At 38.2% G+C, this 21,137-nt stretch overlaps 5 protein-coding genes across 7 annotated transcripts in view; 2 read left to right on the top strand and 3 right to left on the bottom strand.

Annotated features, from left to right (window-relative positions):
* Positions 1-1,185: 1,185 nt before the first annotated feature.
* Positions 1,186-7,476, bottom strand: pi4k2a (phosphatidylinositol 4-kinase type 2 alpha). Of its 2 annotated transcripts, none has more exons than XM_087805864.1 (9): positions 7,045-7,476; positions 4,816-5,016; positions 4,625-4,756; positions 3,699-3,852; positions 3,552-3,613; positions 3,368-3,467; positions 3,122-3,255; positions 2,947-3,006; positions 1,186-1,969 (listed from the first exon to the last, which is right to left on the bottom strand). In XM_087805864.1, exons 1-9 carry the CDS (start codon positions 7,381-7,383, stop codon positions 1,808-1,810), a joined length of 1,344 nt encoding a protein of 447 aa, XP_087661990.1. In that variant the 5' UTR covers positions 7,384-7,476; the 3' UTR covers positions 1,186-1,807. The 2 variants fall into 2 exon arrangements, with proteins under 2 accessions (XP_087661990.1, XP_087661997.1); XM_087805871.1 differs by having other exon boundaries at positions 3,564-3,613.
* A 3,073-nt stretch (positions 7,477-10,549) lies between these two features.
* pgam1b (phosphoglycerate mutase 1b) lies at positions 10,550-13,030 on the top strand. The gene is made up of 5 exons (XM_087805851.1): positions 10,550-10,892; positions 11,796-11,989; positions 12,101-12,181; positions 12,253-12,433; positions 12,509-13,030. Exons 1-5 carry the CDS (start codon positions 10,754-10,756, stop codon positions 12,676-12,678), a joined length of 765 nt encoding a protein of 254 aa, XP_087661977.1. The 5' UTR covers positions 10,550-10,753; the 3' UTR covers positions 12,679-13,030.
* Positions 13,031-13,750: 720 nt separating this feature from the next.
* Positions 13,751-18,167, top strand: exosc1 (exosome component 1). The gene is made up of 8 exons (XM_087805838.1): positions 13,751-13,805; positions 14,542-14,657; positions 14,813-14,887; positions 14,952-15,040; positions 16,702-16,735; positions 16,803-16,853; positions 16,941-17,025; positions 17,695-18,167. Exons 1-8 carry the CDS (start codon positions 13,778-13,780, stop codon positions 17,799-17,801), a joined length of 585 nt encoding a protein of 194 aa, XP_087661964.1. The 5' UTR covers positions 13,751-13,777; the 3' UTR covers positions 17,802-18,167.
* On the bottom strand, positions 18,168-20,590 carry knop1 (lysine-rich nucleolar protein 1). Of its 2 annotated transcripts, XM_087805818.1 has the most exons (4): positions 20,530-20,590; positions 19,304-19,962; positions 19,177-19,239; positions 18,168-18,501 (listed from the first exon to the last, which is right to left on the bottom strand). In XM_087805818.1, the coding sequence occupies exons 2-4, from the start codon at positions 19,958-19,960 to the stop codon at positions 18,214-18,216; spliced, it is 1,008 nt and encodes a 335-aa protein (XP_087661944.1). In that variant the 5' UTR covers positions 19,961-19,962; positions 20,530-20,590; the 3' UTR covers positions 18,168-18,213. The 2 variants fall into 2 exon arrangements, with proteins under 2 accessions (XP_087661944.1, XP_087661953.1); XM_087805827.1 differs by lacking the exon at positions 19,177-19,239.
* A 147-nt stretch (positions 20,591-20,737) lies between these two features.
* Positions 20,738-21,137, bottom strand: part of gprc5bb (G protein-coupled receptor, class C, group 5, member Bb) — a 6,396-nt gene continuing 5,996 nt past the window's right edge. Inside the window, exon 4 of the mRNA XM_087805806.1 lies at positions 20,738-21,137. This exon is cut by the window's right edge and continues 1,201 nt beyond it. The gene's annotated coding sequence lies outside the window, so the exon portion shown is untranslated.

The following is a 21,137-nucleotide window of genomic DNA, read 5'->3' as shown; positions in this document are numbered from 1 at the left end:
AGCTAGGTTAGGCATGAAAGAGACGGTCCAATAAATCCAATCCCCAAAAAATACATTTGGTTTAGTCTTTAAAAACCCTCAACTTAGACCAGGAGGAAGAATCAATCATTTATTCATCATTTCTAGGCTGATCCTGTTTTACTTAAACCTTTATCACACGTTTAAATAAAAAACTTGAATTAAATGGAGGTTTTCTCTCGTGTCTCGAACTCAAGATTGAGCAAATAACAAATTGGACGTATTGATGTTATTTCTCAGTGATGAGAGGCTGAAAAAGTTTAATTTTAAGAAGAACATTGTTTCGGGCTGTGTAATCAAACACCATTTAAAGTTCCGACTCCTGTCCACTGACAATGTTGGATCCCTATAGAAGTATTTTAGTTTCATCAGAATATTGAATGGTTGAATATAACAAATGTTGAATTAACTATTGAAATGTTTTTTCTTTTGAGCTTTGAAAAATCATTATTTTTGTACATTTGAAAGCAATAATTTGTATTTTAAAAGGATGATTATTTTTAAAATTTTTTAAAAAAAAAAGACATGATCCCAATTCAATATTTATTCATTCAAAGTAGTTAATATAACTACAAATGGGAGAATGTCGCAGCTTCACATACTGATTGAGACCTTTCTGTTTTTCGTTTGTATGAATGTATGAATGTTCTCCCTGTGTTGCCTGGTCATACTCCAAGAGTATCAGCGGCAGAAAATTAATGAAATAATTTATTTAAAAAACGAATTGTATCCTTAAAAAAAAACTTGGAATTAAATTCCTGATATCCCTGATATTTTATGGATCCTAGACTTGTTTTTTGGGGTACATTCCAGCCTCAAAAATTCTGGAAATTATAAATAAATGGATTAATTTCATTCAAGTTCATGTCACAGCAGTCTCAACAAGGAGGTCACTAAAGAGTTCATGGATTAATCAGATCTTCAAATGAGTGGCGACTCGTTTATTTTTGTTTAGATCGTAATGTGTGATACATTAATAATTATTTGTTATATTATATAATTGTGCAGTTCTAGGTTTTTATTCTGCAGTTCAAAGATTTTTTCGTCGAGAATAAATACATGTATAAAGTTGCATGAAGTTAAAACTATCAAATGTTATTCATACTATGACTTGTATTTCCACAAACACGGTCTTAGACTTATAGGAGCAGAAGCACAGACGTCATCTAAAGTCATTTGATAATTTTTAATTATAATCTATCATTAAATATCACATACAAAGTCTGCAGTGCATCACCACCGTACACTTCAAATCGGTCCAGGTCAGCAGGTCCTTCCTTCACTTGCCGTCCTGCGCAGTTACTTCATGAGTTATTTAAACGTGTTAGTCGATTACGCCGTCGTACCTTTAGAGACGTGTCCCTGGCTGACCGGGAGACTTCGTTTTCAACCGTTCAGTCCCTACATTTCGATGCATTTCTTTTTGGCAATGGGTGAAAGTGGGGGATGATCAGCAGGGCTTGGAAGTGGTCAGTGTCGCCGAGTGTAACAAGGCCGAGACAAACGCGACGTAGGAATGTGAAACCTTTTCACAAACTGAGGTCAAAGATGCTTGTTGACTGACATGCTTGTGTAAGTGCGTCCATTCTTCAAAACAAAAGGAAAGGGTTCTTTAAAGGCCGTCGTCTTTACAGTGTTAATACATCCCGGCGAGGCACAGAAGAGGCAAAGTATTGGCCTCCCCTCGTCCTCCGAGCGTCCACATGAAGAGTGTTCGACAACTTCCAGAACCTTCAGACCTCCGTGTGGAGGAGGATCTTCAACAATGGCTCCCTGCTGTTCTGTGGTTCTACCACCAGGTGAAAAAAGGTCTTCTGCTCTGGAAGCTCTGTGTGTAGGATTCACTGTTGGCCCTCTGAGGCGCTCTGGCGGTCTCCACTATGACGGGGGGCATCTGGATCAACTGCAGGGGGGACTTGCCGTCTTTGAGTGCCTGACTCAGGTTCAGGATCTTGGAAAACAAAAGCAAAAGATTCATTAAAACATCAATATTAACAAATACACACTTGCTGACTGACCTACTTTTCATCATGACGAAACCAACCATATTTTTGGACTATAAATGCACTTAAACCTTTTTGTTCGCCTTCTTTGTTACAGTAATTCTGGTTGAGCTTCCAGACCACGACCAATTTCATGTAGCAGACAGCCATTAAAACCTTTTTAAAAGTCCAATTCTTTTGTACGACTTTACAAAGCTACAAAGCAATTTGAAGCATTACTTGATACGCCCTATAATCCGGTGCCCCTTAAAGTCTGAGGATTATAGTTTTATTGCTCAAGACTATGCAGTACGATGAAATAAATTAAAGGTGAAAAAAAAATGTAGATAATTTTTTTTAAAGAATGAAAAAAAGGAAAATTAAATCCTTACAATAGGTAAGGTAACGCTCAGATAGTGGATACCTCTGCTGAGGATCTTATTTTAGACGATTTTAATTATAAAAGCAGACAATACGGTGGAAAAAGTGGGTTCATCAATTAAAGATTTGTGCTTTTTGATAATGGAGCTCCGTGTAGAGTAGGTAAAAAATGTCAAAGAACACAGAAGAAGAAAACAGTGGTTCCTTGTCTGGTTCATTACGAATGAAATCCACGTCAAATAAAATCCTCAATGTGACCATTTAATCATCCGCTAGTTCAACATTTGTTTGAACTTTGCATAAAAATTGTGTGAGAAGTGCATCATGGGAGTTCAACGTTTTGTTGGCACCATAAGTAAGGTGGGTGCACACACTGTAAACCAATAATTTGATGTCCCAGAATGCAACTTGCTACAATACATTTGTTCCAAGTTGGGGAAATACAGCGAGACTGTGAAAGGTGAAGCTTGATATGGACAACTTTGCGTAATAATCAGTAATAATATGAATTCAACATCAACACGCCACAATAAGATGAGTTCAGAACATTGAGCCTCTCACCCACCTGTCCCCTCATCACTGCTACTTGCTTGTGAAACTGTCCTCTGTCAAATCCCGGGTCCTTCTGCAGGAGCAAAGTAAAAAAAAGTCCCACTTACACAGAGATCCATCTTTTAAAGTTGTACATTTATTTACACAGAAACTCTTGATATTAAAGGACAACGGTTCGCAGCCTGTACCTTGAATAACTCGTAAAGATCCTCTTCTAGGTCTTTGATGAAATTGGGGTCGGAGAGTTTAGGCAGGACCAGCTCTTGGATTTCCTGGGAGAAAGGAACTTTGGCCTGAGAGAGCCACGCCCAGTAGAATGGATCTGGAAGAGCAGTCGTGATCAACATGTAGCCAGAGACAAAGATGAAGATGCTCGACGACACTCGGAGAACGTTTCTTCTTCAGCATCACTTTAAGACTATGTCCACACTCACATGCCCTCCAAGAGTCCGGGTGTTTGAGGGGGAAGGCGAGACCGTTGTCTATGGCTGCGAGCTTGATGATCGGGTCCTTCACAACGATCCAGTCGGTGTCCTGTGAAACCACACGGCAAAACAGGAAATGATCAGAGGAAACTTTTTCGGAAGTCGGAAAACCTGCAAGTCAGTTCTGCCTGACCCTGTTCCCCACCGGGTCCATTGGACAATCGTACTTCAGCAGCCAGTTGTCGTTTCCCCGGTCTGGAAAATGAAAAATGTAGTGACTGATTATTTACATAGTGACACTTTTTGTTGAGTAAGCGAAACAACAAATATAAAAACTCACCCGTGTTCCTGATGATGTAATCGAGAACCACGAGGCGCTCGAACTGCAGCTGGAGTTGTCGGTTTGTGTTCTCCGGTAGAGGATCCGCTTCAAACCGCCGCAGCCAAAAATCTGCGTCCTTGTAACCGTCGACGAAGAGCTGGAAGGATCCCACCTGCAGTGAGGAACAAGTTCCACCTTGACTTGAGGTCAATGTTTGCTACATACACAACAGATTTAACTACATTTTCTACCATGTTGCAGTTCAAAATTGTTTTATACACAGTACTGCATATTTAAAGTCCATCTTCAACACAACTACAGACCTCAATGGGAGGTTTAATCACCGCACCCACCTTCCTTATGGTGCAAACAAACTGACTCACTTGATGCCTTTCTACACACTGCTCTTGTTACTGACGGCTGATTGGTCGACACAATACTGTATTTAAATGATGCGTCTATAGTGTAATTTCAAAAGTGATTGACAACCGTAATTGGCTGTCTGGGTGGCAAAGCATTATGGAAAATATTCAGGGTACCAAGATGGTTGTTGTTGTTTAGAGGGATACATCATAATTTAGATTTTGCAAGTTTAAATGGATGTTGTTAAAAAGAGTCTTGAAAAATGAAGTGGTCAATAGTTTGTGGACTTAAACGACAACGGTGTTAAATTAAATTCGGCGGCTGGAGGAAGTGTGGATCAGCGTAACTGACACATGGTCTTGTTAGGAAACATTAAGAAAAAGGAACCTAGCATTGAGGAATTGCGGGCACTAGCGGGTTAAAGAACCGTTTGATCATGAATTAAGTTTGTTTACATCCTACAGACAATAAGGTATGTACATAGATCTTGGCAGGAAAACACACAAAATAATCTGTGTGTCAAGTAAACTCCCAACACAACAACACTTATTCAAAGAAATCAACACACTAAAGCGGCAAACCTTGGGTGGAAGTCCGATCCTGTGGAAACGTTGGCCCACTTTGGGCACCTTCTCCAGGGCGAGCCGCTTCCCTCTAGACTTGACTCTGTCGATGGCGCTGTAGTTGAAAGTCTCACTAGCCAAGTGAACCACCTGCAGATCACAAGAGTTTCTATGAGACAAGCTTCCCACAAACGAAAAAAAAACCATACCTTTGTCCTAGGAACTATGTTTAGCTCCAGTTTCTGATCCACCAGACTAGCCCCGGCCTCGGAGAGGTAACCCTGGTTTAGGACCAAACAGTCTCGACCAAAACAACACGGGCAGCACAGTTTCTGGAGCCATTTGGTCCATTTTGGGTTCAGCTGGCCGTAGGGTTCTTCATTTTTTGGTTTGAACACACCGATTATCTTCTGTAAATAGAGATGCAGAAAACCGTCGTAACTATTTGAACCGTATTCTTTCTATAGGCAAATGTAAAATGGATTCAGAGCAAACTGTGGGGAGTGGACCGCAAGATGTTGGACAGAACCACTGCAATATTCAAGAGCTTGATGCCCAACAGTAAGTATAAAGTTAAGGTGACCCAGATTGCACTAGTACTCAGCTGTGGTGTTCAGAATTTACTTTTACATTTTTTAAAACCATAATATGTCCAGAAAACTGCTTTAAAATCTGCCGGAGTCGACCTTATACTCTCGTCCTCACCAATGGACGGGATTTCGCAAGATTTCATTCTTCCTTTAGCTTCAGGCGACTTAATGACCGCTGCCACCTAGAGGCCGGAGGTTTTATTGCAACATGGCTAATAATGATAAAATAAGTATGATTAAAAACTCAATATGATTTGAAAGCAAATAAATGAAATAAAATACATTCAAGCGCAATACATTAAAAATGTTTACTTTTTAAAAAAATTAAATATAGTGCTGTATCGATACAGTGTCGCAAAAAATATTGCAACGTTTAATCAAATCGATATTTTCTTACACCCTGACAAATGATGTGTCGAATCCGCCTCAAAGGACACATTGAGAAGTTAAAGGGAAGATCACATGCCTTCAGGTGGTGTGAAACATTGGATGTTATGAACGGGAAGTGAGAAAATGAGTCACATCATCATTTGATAAATGAAAAGGATCAGTATCACAAAGTTTCATTGAAATAATATTTGAACATCAGTGGCCGAGCAGAGATTGTACCTATAATATAAGTCATGGGGTTTATAAGAAGTTCAGCAACTATTCTCGTCTTGCTTAATGAACTAAGGCCACTAGCCTGGCCTTCTGAATTACATTAAAGGGACACCTACTCCTAGATTACAGAATGAAACAAGTGATGAAGGAGAATTATACCCTCAGGGATGGAGCACATGACTGCTTAGCACAATAGTGACTTACAAGTGAAGGAGCTGACGTGGAGGGGAGTCGGTCAATGGATTAAAACCACCCACACGCACATTCATTTATGTGCTCTCTAGATGCCGAGACATGAGAATTATTTCACCTCAAACTTGAGTTAGAAATGCAGAATAAACTGGAGGAAGATTGAGCGCAGAGATGAAAAGTATATGTCATCTCTCTTCCTCAGGTGGTTTTGTATAACAGATATATGGGTCGCTGATATTACTGCGTACAGAATCTTCAGTCCGACTGGACTTTGACTTGAAGATGTGACACATTATCAGCAGTGATAGAGTTTGCTACTTTACTATTTTTTTTATTAATCAAATATGGCTTCCAGGAGTATTTCTCCCTCTAAACCATGATTGAACACGTATTTAACTGATAAATACAAAAGCTCCACTGACTATATGCTTGAGAGTAAAAATCTTTAGGAGATCAGTGTATGTTTCTTATAAACCTCAATCTTTTTTCTTTTTCTTTTACATTTTTGAGGCACATGGTCACAAATGAACTCTCTCTTTGCGCTTGATGGATCTACTGACTCCCATGTCGTCGTTTCTATTTGTTAAGGCTTTTCCTTGATTTTCTGGAACTCCTGTTGTGTTATCAGTTTTATCTTGACCTTTAAAGTATATATTTTATTGAATATTGTTTTGATTGTTTAAGTGCTTTGTGACCCTGGTCTGGAAAAGCGCTGTACAAATAAAAATTACTTACTTTAACAAACATTATCACTTGCAATAATTCTAAAAGTTGTTAGATTTGCTGGGTCTGTGTAACCACTTTTAGACACAGCCTACAGTCAGGATAATACACGACCTCAAACGTGTATTTATGTGTAGTTATTGGACTATATTTAAGTTTTGACAACATTTATGTTTCAGTTCAAAAGTGAGAAGTTACTATTTTGATCTTGTGCCAAGTCATGGGGGGTGAAATATGGGCCTTCGAGTACATTCTCTTTATGAAAAGCCAACAATCCTAATCCCACCATACGAAGGCTTTTGACATCTGGATGGAGGAACTATATCTTACCCCCTGAGAGTCTTTGACAAAGTAGCTTCCACTGGATCCCTGGTAGATTCTTTCAGGGTAGATCCCTTCCTCGATCGCTCTCTCGGCCTTTCGGATGATCTCCCTGAACTCGGGATCCTCCGGGAACTCGTTCCTGTGCGGCTCTCTGGGTGACGTTCCACGGTCACGGTCCAGGAGAGGCTGTCTTTCCCGGCTGCGCCCGGGACTGCCAGCCGGGATCCTCACCACCGAGCCGGGAGTGCTTCCGAACGCGCCTCGCGGGCTCGTCGGTTCCGTGGGACCGTACGAGAAATCCCCCGAATCGCGTAACGGAGAGACAAGCGGACTCGTCTCGTCCATGTTTGTCGCAGGTCTCGCTTCGACTCTCGGAATATATCCCGGAGTGAAGAAATGGGGGAGAAAACAAAGTGCTGCGGATGTTGTGTTGCTAAAGCTAACAAGAAACAAATCAGATGACTGTCAGCTTCCGGGAAGGGGCGGGGCGTCCAAGAATGTATGGAGAATGGACCAATCTACACGCGGGAACGCCTGCCAGTCATCCGTACCTCACAGCTATTGGTCAAAATTACTCCTCCCTTGATGTTGGAGAAAGTGACGTATAACTTATACGTATTCCGGTAAACAAGCCTATGAAGTGAAAAGTTAAATGTCAATTTTGAACATAAACTAAATCAGAATGTGTTTTTTTATTGCCACAAAACGAAAAATAAAAAAATAAAAACAACATTAGAAGGACGTAGACTTTTAATTGAGAGGAAAGATTAGACATTTTGTAAGAGAATCATCATCAAGATAAAAAAGAACGAGCATTTTTACCATCCTCAAACCCTAAACCAGGTAAATATTATAACATTAACTAGATTAAAAGTAAAATATATATATATATTTAGATGATTTTCTCACAAAATTATACTGAAATGTATGTATTACTTATTTTATGTGGATACAATGGATGGATACATTTTTTTCTCTAATATGCTATTTCATTCATATTTTAAGTTCTTACAAATGCCTCTTTCTTATCTGATTCCTCTTGCTTTTTGGATTCTTTTAGAAAGGTAAAAAAGCCAGGCTTAGACCCGACTGACCTTGGTAATTTCAGGCCTATTTCTAAGCTCCCTTTTTTGTCCAAGATCTTGGAGAAGGTGGTGTCTGAGCAGCTGTCTTTGTTCCTGGATCAGAGCGACATTCATGAGAAGTTTTAGCCTGGCTTCCGTAAACATCACTCTACGGAGACAGCTTTACTGAAAGTATCCAGTGACATCATGATGTCGGCTGATTCGGGTCAATACACTGTTCTGGTTCTCTTGGATCTGTCCTCAGCCTTTGACACAGTTGATCACCAGATCCTGCTGAGAAGACTGAGGGATGAAGTGGGACTGTCTGGGTCTGTGTTAGAATGGTTCTCATCATACCTTTCTGGGCGCAGTTTTAGTGTATCTGCCAATCAAATGAGGTCTGAATCGGCAGATCTGTTGTGTGGAGTCCCTCAAGGTTCTGTTCTGGTTCCTTTATTGTTTTTGCTGTACTTGATTCCCCTCGGTAAAATCATCAAGAGATTTCCTGATGTTTCTTATCACATTATTGCTGATGACATCCAGCTCTACTGCTCTTTTGATCCAACTGAGCCCCAGAGGCTGAACAGTTTAGTCAAATGTTGCTAGAAATCAAACAATTACTGAGTGAAAACACTTTACAGCTAAATGTGGACAAAACTGAAACTCTGGTGATTGCTCCTGATGATAAGGTGCCAGGGTTTAGTCAGTACTTGGGTGACTTAGGCCAGTCTGTCAAACTGAGCCTGAGAAACCTGGGTGTTGTGTTTGACAAAGACATGTCTCTAGTACAACACTGCAGAAAACTGACCAGAAACTGTTTCCCTCAACTGAGAAAAATCTCTAAACTTAGGAAAATGTTGTCACAACATGATCTGGAGCTGGTCATCCATGCGTTTGTATCTTCCTGCCTGGACTATTGCAACAGTTTGTTTTCATGTCTTAACAAGAAGGAGCTGTCTCTCCTTCAAGAAACATCTTAAGACATTTTTATTTGTTAAGGCTTTGCCTGGATTTCCTGGAACTCCTGTGTTGTTCTCAGTTTTATCTTGACCGTTAAAGTATATATTTTACTGAGGATTGTTTAAGTGCTTTGTGACCCTGGTCTGGAAAAGCGCTATATAAATACAAATTACTTACTTACTTAAAAAAGCTATCTAGACAGGCATCCATAGGAATCATTCTATCAAGCCGGACTTGACTTGCCTAAACTTGGTCGTCTTTATATAGAGGAGAAAATTACTTAACATAACATAACAATGAACTAGTCCTTGAATCTCTCGCTCCTACAGGTTGGTCCTCAGCATTCGCAATGCAATAGTTGGTTACTATATCACCTTTCTTGGCTTACATGTATTTAACATTATTTGCCAAAACTCATTACTGCCCGAACTCAGTGAATGAGTCTAGGTTTCTAAGTTGAAATCACAACTGTTAACTCATCTGTTCAGTAAGTAAGTAAGTAATTTATATTTTACAGCGGTTTTCACAGACCAGGGTCACTGGTCTCCTTCAAGAAACATCTTAAGACATTCTTATTTTTGCTTTTTCCCCTAATTTTGGAACTGGAACTCCTGTGTTTGTCTTATGTGTCTTGGCCTTTTAAAGTATATATTCTAACTGTGTATTGTTTTTAATTGTTAAAGCGCTTTGTGACCCTGGTCAATAAAGGCGCTTTACAAATAACCTTTACTTACTTACTTACAGTTGAAATACATGCTTTAACAGTTTAAGACAGCAAAGTGACAAACACAGCCGACCGAAGATGATTAAGAAAAAGCCTGCACAAATAAATACGTTTTTAGGGAGTCGGTAGACCTTAATAAAAACAACAATAATAAAAAAAATAGACTCTAATAATAATAGACTCCAGCCATATCCCCATAAGGAAATTGTTTTTTTTTCCAAATTATCCACAGCAAATACAGTAATTTTTCATAAAACAATCAAAATAAAAACAGAAAAAAACAAAGAGAAATAAAGAGAAAGAACAAGATAAGGTAGAACTTTATTGAAATTGTTTTTTTTCCAATAGCCACAGCAAATACAGCAATTTTTCATAACAAATAAATCAAAATAAATTAAGAACAAGAACAAGATGATACAATCTAAGTCTAAAGATAAAGATAAATAACATAAAAATAACAACAACAACCACAATAAGGATGATGATGATGTAGACACTGCTGTTGTGTAACTCAAATAGAAAATAAATAACAATGGGAAACCGAAAGCAATTTTTATACACATATATATATCGACCACTATATACCACAGTGTAATTGAAGGCTAATTGAAGCAGTATTTGAGTGTTCATGCAGGGATGCTGCCGTGTATGAAGACGTGCAGTTGTACGCATCCCCTGCCTCTCTCTTCCTCCCCCCGCCCCCTCCTGCTCCCCAGCGCGCTCTCTGATTGGTCGACATCAACAGTGAGAGAGGAAGGAAGACGAGCTTCCGTTCTATCAAGTTCAGGAACATCAGTGAATCCAGCAACAACTTCTCCACTCCTACTCTCCTACATTCCTCTGCCGCCTGACTGGTGTATCCGCGACACGCCCAGAAGAGAACTTAAAGACGCATTGGTCGAGTTTTATTAGGAGCTTCTCGCATCAAACTTCCCGGAAGTTCACCTCAAAGGGCATCGGTGAGAGGATGGCCGCCTACAAGCTAGTGCTAATCCGCCACGGAGAGAGCTGCTGGAACCAGGAGAACCGCTTCTGCGGCTGGTTCGATGCCGACCTGAGTGAGACTGGGGCGCAAGAGGCCAAGAGAGGCGGACAGGCATTGAAAGGTATTTTATTCTCCTCGGTACCGGGACTGTCATTGGATTAGGCTGGTGGTTACGCAACAGGGACGTGTGGTTACCCGCTGCGACATGTAGACCTGCAGGATGAGACATGACTAATCGAGCCCCGATCAGTTCCTACACGTCTCTGTTATCCATTAGTCTTTTAATAAAGCTTCACTCTTTGTAAAAGGTGTTTGGATTACATTGGTAACAGCATTAGTCACGATTTCGTTTTCTCGACAAAATAAATAAAATCTAGGAAATAAGAATTTTATATATATATACATATATATATATATATATGAAATAAATGGAAATGAGAAATGGGTGATTTGATCTTAAACGATTATGGAAGTATCACGGTGCCATTTGGAATATGAATGGTTATATTTTACATTTTAAATGTATAAACTTGAAAACATATTAAAATGTATTTTTTTTAAATTGCAGTTGTTTTTTTTAACTATATTGTAAGGGTGAATTATTTTATTACATATCTGTATTAAATCGTTTGTATAGGGAAAGGTTTATTTAATTTTTGGATCAGTTACACTTATAAATATTTAATTTACAAAACATTTTTGATGATTGAAATTAGTATCAAACTCTGTGTGTGTAAAAAAATGGACAAAAAATAAAATTAAACTTGACATAAAAAAACCAAAACCCTTCTATATAAAGAAAAGGTTTTCCATTATTAAAAAAAAGTTATTTATTATAAAAAAACATTTGAAATATTTAATTGGACCATTAAATATGATACTGATGTATATACTTTCATAACAGAATAATAACTACACAAAACAAAAATCAAAAACTTGTTTAAGGTGGATAATTGTGTGTTGTTTCCTTGTGTATTTTCCGGGGGGAAAAAACTGTACAAATCTCTCTTTTGATCCCCCTCAGATGCTGGCTATGAGTTTGATGTTTGCTACACCTCAGTCCTAAAGAGGGCCATCCGTACCTTGTGGCACGTCCTGGATGCCATCGACCAAATGTGGCTGCCTGTTCACCGGACCTGGCGCCTCAATGAGCGCCACTATGGAGGCCTGACTGGTCTGAACAAGGCTGAAACCGCAGAAAAACACGGAGAGGCTCAGGTCAGTCTGGGTCAGAATATGTTGCATGTTAAATGCGTCTCTTAATTTAAGCAGCTTAATGTTTTTGTGTCTTCCTTTAAATTAAAATAATGCTGATGTTGTTTATTACAGGTCAAGATATGGAGGCGCTCCTTTGACATTCCACCCCCATCTATGGATGAGGACCATGGCTACTATCAAGCCATTAGCAAGGTGAACATTTTTTTAAATACATTTTATCTAAAGTCAATGGAACCAAATATAAAAAATATTTGTTTATGCAGGACCGTCGCTATGCGGATCTGACGGAGGATCAGCTCCCCACATGTGAGAGCCTCAAGGACACAATTGCAAGAGCACTACCTTTCTGGAATGAAGAAATCGTTCCACAAATCAAGGAAGGAAAGCGGGTGCTGATTGCAGCCCATGGCAACAGCCTTAGAGGCATCGTCAAGCATCTTGAAGGTAATAAAAAGATTGGATTTTCTCATTCTTTATCGTAACTATTTGACAAACTAAGCATTTTTTTTTACACCCTAGGTATGTCGGAGGAGGCCATCATGGAGCTGAATCTGCCCACGGGTATCCCAATTGTGTACGAGCTGGATAAAAACCTCAAGCCGACTGGCCCGATGCAGTTTTTGGGAGACGAGGAGACCGTAAAGAAGGCAATGGCTGCTGTGGCTGCACAGGGCAAGGCCAAGAAATAGAGTAGTTGGGTCGACACGCCCTGGTATATCTATTGTTAAGTCATTTACTGTTACATCATTAAATACCAGCACAGCAGATGCTCACTCCATGTGCACTTTATTTCCCTTCCTAAATCGCTGTTCAAGATGTAGTGACAATGAAATTGTTCGGTTCTTAACGACACATCAGTTCAGCAATGAAAGATGCACTAACTTAAATCGGGACCTACAACCCTGCTGAATATATCTAATTGACCCTGCTTTAAAGCCCGATAGGAAAGTTGGTTATTTACAGAGTGACTAGTTGTTTTGTGCATTGCTGAAACGTGATTCCTGTGGCATTGATAGACAATAAATGGATTCCATCACCTGATTTATCTTTTTGTGTTTTTTTCAACTCTTAAATGCTTCAACAACAAGGTTTTTGTTCACTGTTGATCTACTTCATTTAGGTTTTTCTATTTTACAGGCTTTAATTTTACCTTTTTAACAATGTTGGATTAATTTTCAATATTTCACGACTATATTAAATATAGCATGGGTCCTTAACCTTTGCTAAACCGCTGACTGGTTTAATGTTAGCATTTTCTTTCACTGACTTTAAGATTAAAAATAGCAAAAAATAAAATGCCTTGACCTAATGAAGTTTGTGTTTTACTCCTATTTACTACTTAACTTTATCTAGAGTTATATGCTCATAGTAGCAAAGCACTTTTAAAAAGGCAATCAATTCAATAGCCCAGGCTTTAGGGAGGTTTTATTCCGCAAATAATGGATTTAAAAAAGTGTATAATTGTGTCAAAATTATTGTACTTTTTTGTTTTATAAAAAGTTGCTTTTAAGTGCCAATGGTGTTGTCATAATGAACTATATATTGTTTTTAAATTAAACAGTTATACCATTATAATACGATGTATTGTTAGAAAAACAACCACAGCCAATTAAATTCGAAACTTTTCTAGAAACACTTTTCAGATGACGCTGAATAAAATACGCCTCAACAAACATGGCTGACCGTGTGGTCCATGTCGACTTCCGTGCTGTGAAGCACAAGCCAATCAGATCGGAGAGCGAGCCTTCGTCACATCCAATCGCGTCCCGATCTGTTCTTTTCGCAAACATGTCGCCCATGAAGCTGTGTGTTCCAGGTGAGTGTTGAAAACTGCTTAAAATGCTTAAAAATGTTTGTTTCTACTGCTTGGCGCGAGTTGTTTTTGTCTATAGTAAGTTTAGAAAATCGCGGTTGACCTAAAGTTCCAACAGGAAGTGAGTGAACATTATTGTGAGACGTTTTTTTTTATCGGGTGTGTTTATCTCCGGGTGTGTTCGCCGCATGTGCAGCAGTGACGCCATGTGAAGTTTGAAGGTTGTCAGGAAATACTACAGAATTCCTGGATACACTTTGGATTGTTTACTTTTACTTCCCAAGGCAGGTTCAGATCTCTGTCGCGTCCTGCCCTGCCCATGGCCCCAAGCAGGACGACAGCATTCTTTCCCCGCTTGTTTTGACTCATAGCGACAAAATGTTATTAAAATAAAACAAAAAAACAAGCCTTCGTAGAAAAACCAAGCAAAAAACAACAAATATTTCAATGATTGTCGATATTTGACCTCATTATAAACGATCCCTTTTCCTTTAGGTCTTGTTACTCACAGTAATACTTTAATATATAGTAGCTCAGTTCACTGGTTTAAAAAGAGTGTTTTATTGTTGTTTTCTTGTAGTCCAAATAAGAGAGAAACGGTTTAAAATGTTATTCTTTTAATATGTTTTTGCACACCAGTCCTATAAAGAATATGTCTCGAGCAATATCATCATCATCATCATCGACAGCTGGTCCTGCCCTGCAGAGGAATTTCTGACACACATTATTCATCTTCCAGGTGACAAACTATGCAGCAGAGAAGACTGCATTCCCGGCACAGGAGTTTACCTGCGACACGGCTTCATCTACTCGTCCCTGGCAGGATACGTGCTCAGGAAAAACGAGGGCGAGGAGGTGAGGGCGAGCAGGAATCACATGTTTAGACATTTCGGGAGTGTCAGTGGGAGTGTCAAGAGTTGCGTAATACGCTGAGTTTTTTACGTGGAGCCCTCGGGCGAGTCGATCGTACGCATGTGAGAAGCCGATCTTTCACCTGCATCTCTTCCCAGCTGCCGGTGATCTCGGTCGTGAGGGAGACGGAAACACAACTTCTGCCGGATGTCGGCGCTATCGTCACTTGTAAGGTGAGATGACAAAAATTGGAAGTGTTTTGACGCGTGTTCTGAATCCATGTTTCTCCCTGACAAGGTCACGAGCATCAACCCAAGGTTTGCAAAGGTCCATATCCTGTATGTCGGTTCCACTCCCTTGAAGGACCGATTCCGAGGAACCATCAGGTAACTAGTCTCCATGCAATAGTTGGTTGGTTACTAATGTTTCCCTATCGTTGCTCCCGGTCTTTCTCCATGTAATAATAATAATAATAATAATAATAAAATTAATGATAATTTTAAAATGCAGATTATCTCAAAGTTTTTGTTAGTGTCATTGTCAGAACCAAACCTGGAGGCCCGCTGTGGCCCATTTCCTGTATTTATCGGACCTCACGGGTCAACTTTTATATAGAATTCATTCATATCATTAGAATAATGAATGGTTGATTTGAACTTTTCAAAGTTCAAAACGTTGAATTTATTTATTGAAATGTTGCTGTTTTTTTTTAGGCTTTGAGTTATTATTTTTGAATAAAGAAATAATATAATGAGTATATTTAAAGGTAGAATTGTTTTGATTTAATTATGTTATTTTCTAATTTGTATATTAAAGGGTATATTTTTATTATTATTGAATTTTAAGTGTGTTAAACATGAATGTTTTTTTGTTTTTTTTTTACACATAGTTTGGTATTTTTAATACATTTTCTAAATTAAATATATTAATATATGTGTTGCTTTTTAAGTTGTTAAAGTTGTTAGTACATTAGCGCCACCGGACAACACCAAAAGAGTACCAAGCTACTTGATCAGACTTTCAGCCAATCATGGTGCTTCTATTATGCCAATGTTTTTATAATGAATGAGTTAGAAAACATCAAAAATGTTGTGTGCTCTAGAAGTAGACTGAGTTATGAGTTTGTTCTTTATTTAACAACTCACAGAGTTTGTTACGTGCAGATCACAATCAAAACACAGAAACACACCAGATCTGGAAGCTCAACTTTGACCTTGCTAGTCTCGTGATTCGAACTGTTACCATAACGATGTGAACATGAACACGCTTGTAATCATTCTTGGAGGATTAACTAAAGAACTCCCGCCGCTAGATATTGGTGTCAACAGGGCGTTCAAAGTTCAAGCTCAAAGTATGAGGCTTAAAAAAGGTGAAGACGTTGACGCGGTGACAGCACCAGTAGATTTACACTCTCCAATTTTAAACTTTGAAGATGGAGAACTTAAATTTGTTGACAACGATTATATTAAAATATATATATATATATATATATATATATATATTTTTTTTTATTTAACTATACAATTTTGGGAGTTTTTACATTTTGAATACGCTTACTTTTTGTTTAGTTTGTATCAGGCAGTATTAATTTACGTGTTACAACTGAACAAAGTTAAAAGTTATTGTGAACATGTTTAATAAAGTTGCACTTTATATATGAAAGAAATTCAAATATAGACTATACATTGACAGTGTGCCCTATAGTGTGGAAAATATGGTATTTTCCTAGTGTAATATTTAACAAACAAAACCTAAATCAGATTTTCTTTTTGGTAATGTTTTGCTTGTAGTTCGAATACATTTAACAACTTGTAACAAAACTATTCACATCGTTCTAGATTAACTATCATTTTTTAAATCAAAATCTATGAGGTTAAAATGGAAATGGAAAGACATTTATTTCTAAAAGCGTTTTTTTTGTTCGCCTATTCTATTGGTTTGTTTTTCTTTCACAACCCCTCACAGTGTCTGGTTCACTCGGCTCATTGTTCATGGATGCATCTGAAAGTCCAGTGTTTTTGACAGTTTTTCATGTCTGGTTCCTCAGAAAAGAAGACGTTCGAGCCACAGAGAAAGACAAGGTAGACGAGTCCTGCTTCTTTGTGTCTTCTTCCCAGCCTCGACTCACCTTCGTCCCTATTGTCGCAGGTGGAGACGTACAAAAGTTTCAGACCCGGTGACATCGTGTTGGCGAAAGTCGTATCCTTTTCATGAGCGTTCGATCACGAAGCTGCACACACGTGTTTTTATCATGTGCGGTTGTTGAACCTTGACCTGCGCCGTCAGATTTCTCTGGGCGACGTTCAGTCCAACTACCTGTTGACGACAGCGGAGAACGAACTCGGAGTCGTTGTCGCTCACAGCGAAGCAGGTGACTTTACGTCTCACACACACTTGTCTAACCTTTTTCTTTTTTAAATATTTATTTAATTGAACATTTTTTTAGGAACTATGAGTGTAACTTCCTTCATTTTACATCTTAAAAAAAAATCTGAATAACAATTTTTGTTAAGGTGTAATAAAGTCTTTCTTAAACAAGTATTAGATCAATTCGATCAGAGAATTGTATACTTAAATTTAACATTATACATTTGTAAACTTAAAAATGGATTACTTTTAAAATGAATGCATTTTTGAAGTTTGATATTTTAATTAAAATAATTCTGTAAATTGAATATTTTCCATGTAAATGTTCAGAATAAGAATATCAAGCGCCGTGTAAAATAAAAAATTATGTTGGAATTTTTTTTTCAATTCAATTATTAAGTAAAAGCCTTTGAATTTTGCAAATATTAAATTCAGTCACTTAATGAAAACAAATGAAATCTTTCAATATAGATTAGATTATTGAATTGGATTATTAAAAAAAGAATGCTTGAAAAACAAACGATCTTTCAACATTTTAAACATTCAATATTTTAATGGCATTGATTTACTTCAATGCATCTGAAACGGACACTTTTAAGTAACCATGATATGAAAGTAAAAAGGTTCGACTCACTATTACTAATGCCTCGTGACTCTCCATCCTTCGATCCAGGTGCACAGATGGTTCCCATGAGCTGGTGCGAGATGCAGTGTCCGCTCACTCACGCCAAAGAGTTCCGTAAAGTGGCTCGAGTTCAGCCGGAGTATCTGCAGGCGTGAAGTCTTCCTTCCTTCCTCCCCCTCGGAACACACAGCTTCCTTCCTCTTCCTGTCGAGCCGTGACCTCGGAGACGTCGCCTCGGACCTCTTCATTCCCGTCACGACTCCTTCAAGTGAAAGAACCCTTTTTTTTTCTCAGCAGCGCCAGAGGAATCACTCAGTTGGGTCTGAGTTTGTTAGACTTTTGTCAGTGAAACTTCTGCTCTGACTCACGAGGAGCTCATGTTGGTGTCCTTGGAACACTGAGAGAAGTTCAGTCCGGAGTATTGAAGTTCACAGACGACACAGTCCTTCCTTAAAGTTCTGTTTACATATTTTGAAACAAACTTTTATTCAAGAATGTATTAAAGCAACTATCACCTTGAAGTTGGTCAATGAGTTTATTCATCAGTAAAAAAAAACAAAAAACATCTCAGTCGTCGAAGAGGACGGATCGACGCGCGTTGGGGTCGATGGAGAACTTCTTGGTGGTCGAGCCGAACCCGAGTCCTGCTCCTCTGTCGATGCTCCTCGCCCGCTGGAACTGTCCCAGAAGCCCCTGCTGTAGATTTTTCTCGCCCTGCGCTCCAAGAGCCATGTTGGCACAGTCGGTGCCGGCCGAGGCCTTCTGGAAGCCGGACTTGAAGCCTCCCATCAACCGCAGGAACTTGTCCCGTTGCTGGGAATTGTTGAATTGTGCCGTGCTCCACTGGCCCAGACCCTGCACACATGTTTCTGAAAGTTATTTTTTATACAACGATGAAACGTTCAAATCAACCCTGATAATTAACATTCAATAATAATGAAAAACTGTGTAATCTTTACAGACCGTTTGAAATCTAGCAAATGAGGGAAGATATTGCATCATAATGAACTTCGCTCTCGTAGCCTCTTGTTTGCTGAGATTTCAGACGGGGAGAACTTTATAAAGTAATAAGTTCAAAACATGGTCATTATGAGGAACTTACTGCATCTTGGAGAGGAATTCAACATTTTAAACATGAGTCAGGAAAGTTGGGTTTTCAAGTTAGTTGCTCTTGAGAGATGTATTTATACATATAGATTTTTTTTTTTCTCTTTCCATATCACATTTTATTTTTTATGTTTGTTTTAACATTTGTATAAAATGTCTTATATTTACAATCAAAATGCAAATATTCACAATGTTTTTTTTGTATTGCAATTCAACCTCCGGCCACTAAAGGCAGCAGTCATTACGTCCTCTGCAGCTAAAGGAACAATGAAACCCATCTAGCTCCCGGCGATGACTGAGGACGAGAGGATACAGCCGACTGCAACCAAGTTAAGAGCTGATGTTTGGACATATTTTGGTTTCGAAACATATGAAACCAGTTATTACTTCATCAAACGATGCTGACTCATAACTTCTGCTCACCTGGTTGACCTTCTCACCAGTGTTGCTGTCCTTTGGCGACGGAGGCGTCTGATCCACTCGTGTCTGCAACAAAAAGCATAAGATGAGAAAAAGAAAATCAATATCAGAATGAACAGCTGACACTCACATGTTGGTCTTCCACTTTCTTTTTCTCCTTTTTCCCACTTTGCACACTCTCGTCCTCCGAATACGTTTCCACGGTAACTGAAGCTTTTTTATGTTTCCTTTTTTTGCTCTTTTCTTCCGATGTAGAGGCATTTACCAATAAAGATCCCACTTCCTGTGGATTCATCTTTTTCTTTTTTCGTCTCTTCTCTTCGTCTGAGTCCTGAGTGTCCTCTGCATCCTGACCTCCCTCGTCATCGCTGGATTCTTTTTTTGTGGTTATGGTTTCCACGTCGTCCATTTGATCCTCAAACGTACCATCCTCAAGTTTCTTCTTCTTCCTTTTCTTCTTCTTTCTCTCATCCACCACATCAGTGTCTTCCTTTTGGGTTTCTGCCATTGATACAAAGCTCTGTATATCCGTGTGTTTCTTTTTCTTTTTTTTCTTCACTCCAGTTGAACTTTCCTCCGAGGGTTGAGTCGAAACTGCACACTCCTCAACAACTTTTCTTTTTTTCTTTTTCTTACTTACATTTTCACTCACTCTGTCACACATGTCCACGTCTTCATTTGGGTTTAATGTTCCATTATCCATTTCAGGCAAAGGTTCTTTTTCTTTCTTGTTCTTCTTTTTTTTCTTCGACATGCCTGGTTTGTTATCTTCAGCCATCATTTCCATATCTGTTCCAATTGTAAAAAGAAATACAAATTATTATTATTATTTTTAAATATAATTCCGTTAACAGGGATTCGAAAGGATAAATGAAATATTATTTGTTTTTTTTTTTAATGCAAAGTCTCCAACCAATAACATCATCTCATCTTCAATGAAACACACAATTGATTTGTATTTAGGAAAACAACTATATTGGTATGAGCAGTTGACAAAATTATATTTTAACATTTAATATTCTTTATCTCAAAGAGTCTATACCCCTTTGTTTATTTATGTTTGTGGATTTGTGTATCGGAATTTTCGGAGCGAAGCAATTACCATTTAAATATACTTTTCAGCACTATATAACGTTAAAGACGGTAAATCACGTTGTATTTATGTATAAATAAAGGCTCATAAGTCAGATATTATGGTTTTTTTTACGATTATTCCTAACACAAGATAGAGCTTCTAACACTGTTTACACAATTTACTATTTCTCAGGAAAAAAAAACAACAGCAATAGATGTTTAACTAGTTAAACACATTTTGAAAGTATATTAAAATAAATAATTAAAAGAACAAATACTCACGTTGGACATTCACGTGTAGTCTACTAAGCTCGAAACATGTTTCTTCTTCTTAGACTTTTTCGGTGGTCGACAGCAGCAGAGAAGCGCATTACCGCCTCCCTATGTTTTGTTATTGCAATTACATCATTTTAAACTCCCCATTTCATACCGTTTAGTCATAAAAACAAAAAATATTATAAAACATTTTTACGGACAAAAAAAACATACATTTTCAATGCGTTTATTGTAAAATATCAATATTACACAAAAGCAATTGTATATCAATTCCATGCGTTAAATAGGCAGCGACTTTACATGTTGTGTTACATTTCAACACATAAAACATTAAAGCTCATTTGTGTAACAATTATAAGTAAAATAGGGTTTACAAAGTACCAGTTGACAAATCAATCTTACATACACATATTTGGTTTAACAGCACAAAAATAGTTATCATTAAAAGCGTGGTTCACTTTTACAGGAGCACTTAGAGGACATGGCTTTAGGTCAGTAAGATCATTTTGTCAACCAGGTATCGTATAAGAAACAACAATAAATAGTATTTCTATGTATATATAAAACCATACAAACATTGAAAATACAAGTGTGACCAAATAAACTTCATAGTC

The sequence above is a fragment of the Callionymus lyra genome, chromosome 1 (assembly GCF_982586985.1).
Source record: "Callionymus lyra chromosome 1, fCalLyr1.hap1.1, whole genome shotgun sequence".
In the NCBI taxonomy this organism is placed as follows: domain Eukaryota; kingdom Metazoa; phylum Chordata; class Actinopteri; order Syngnathiformes; family Callionymidae; genus Callionymus; species Callionymus lyra.
This window is presented reverse-complemented; position numbering and strand designations above follow the sequence as displayed.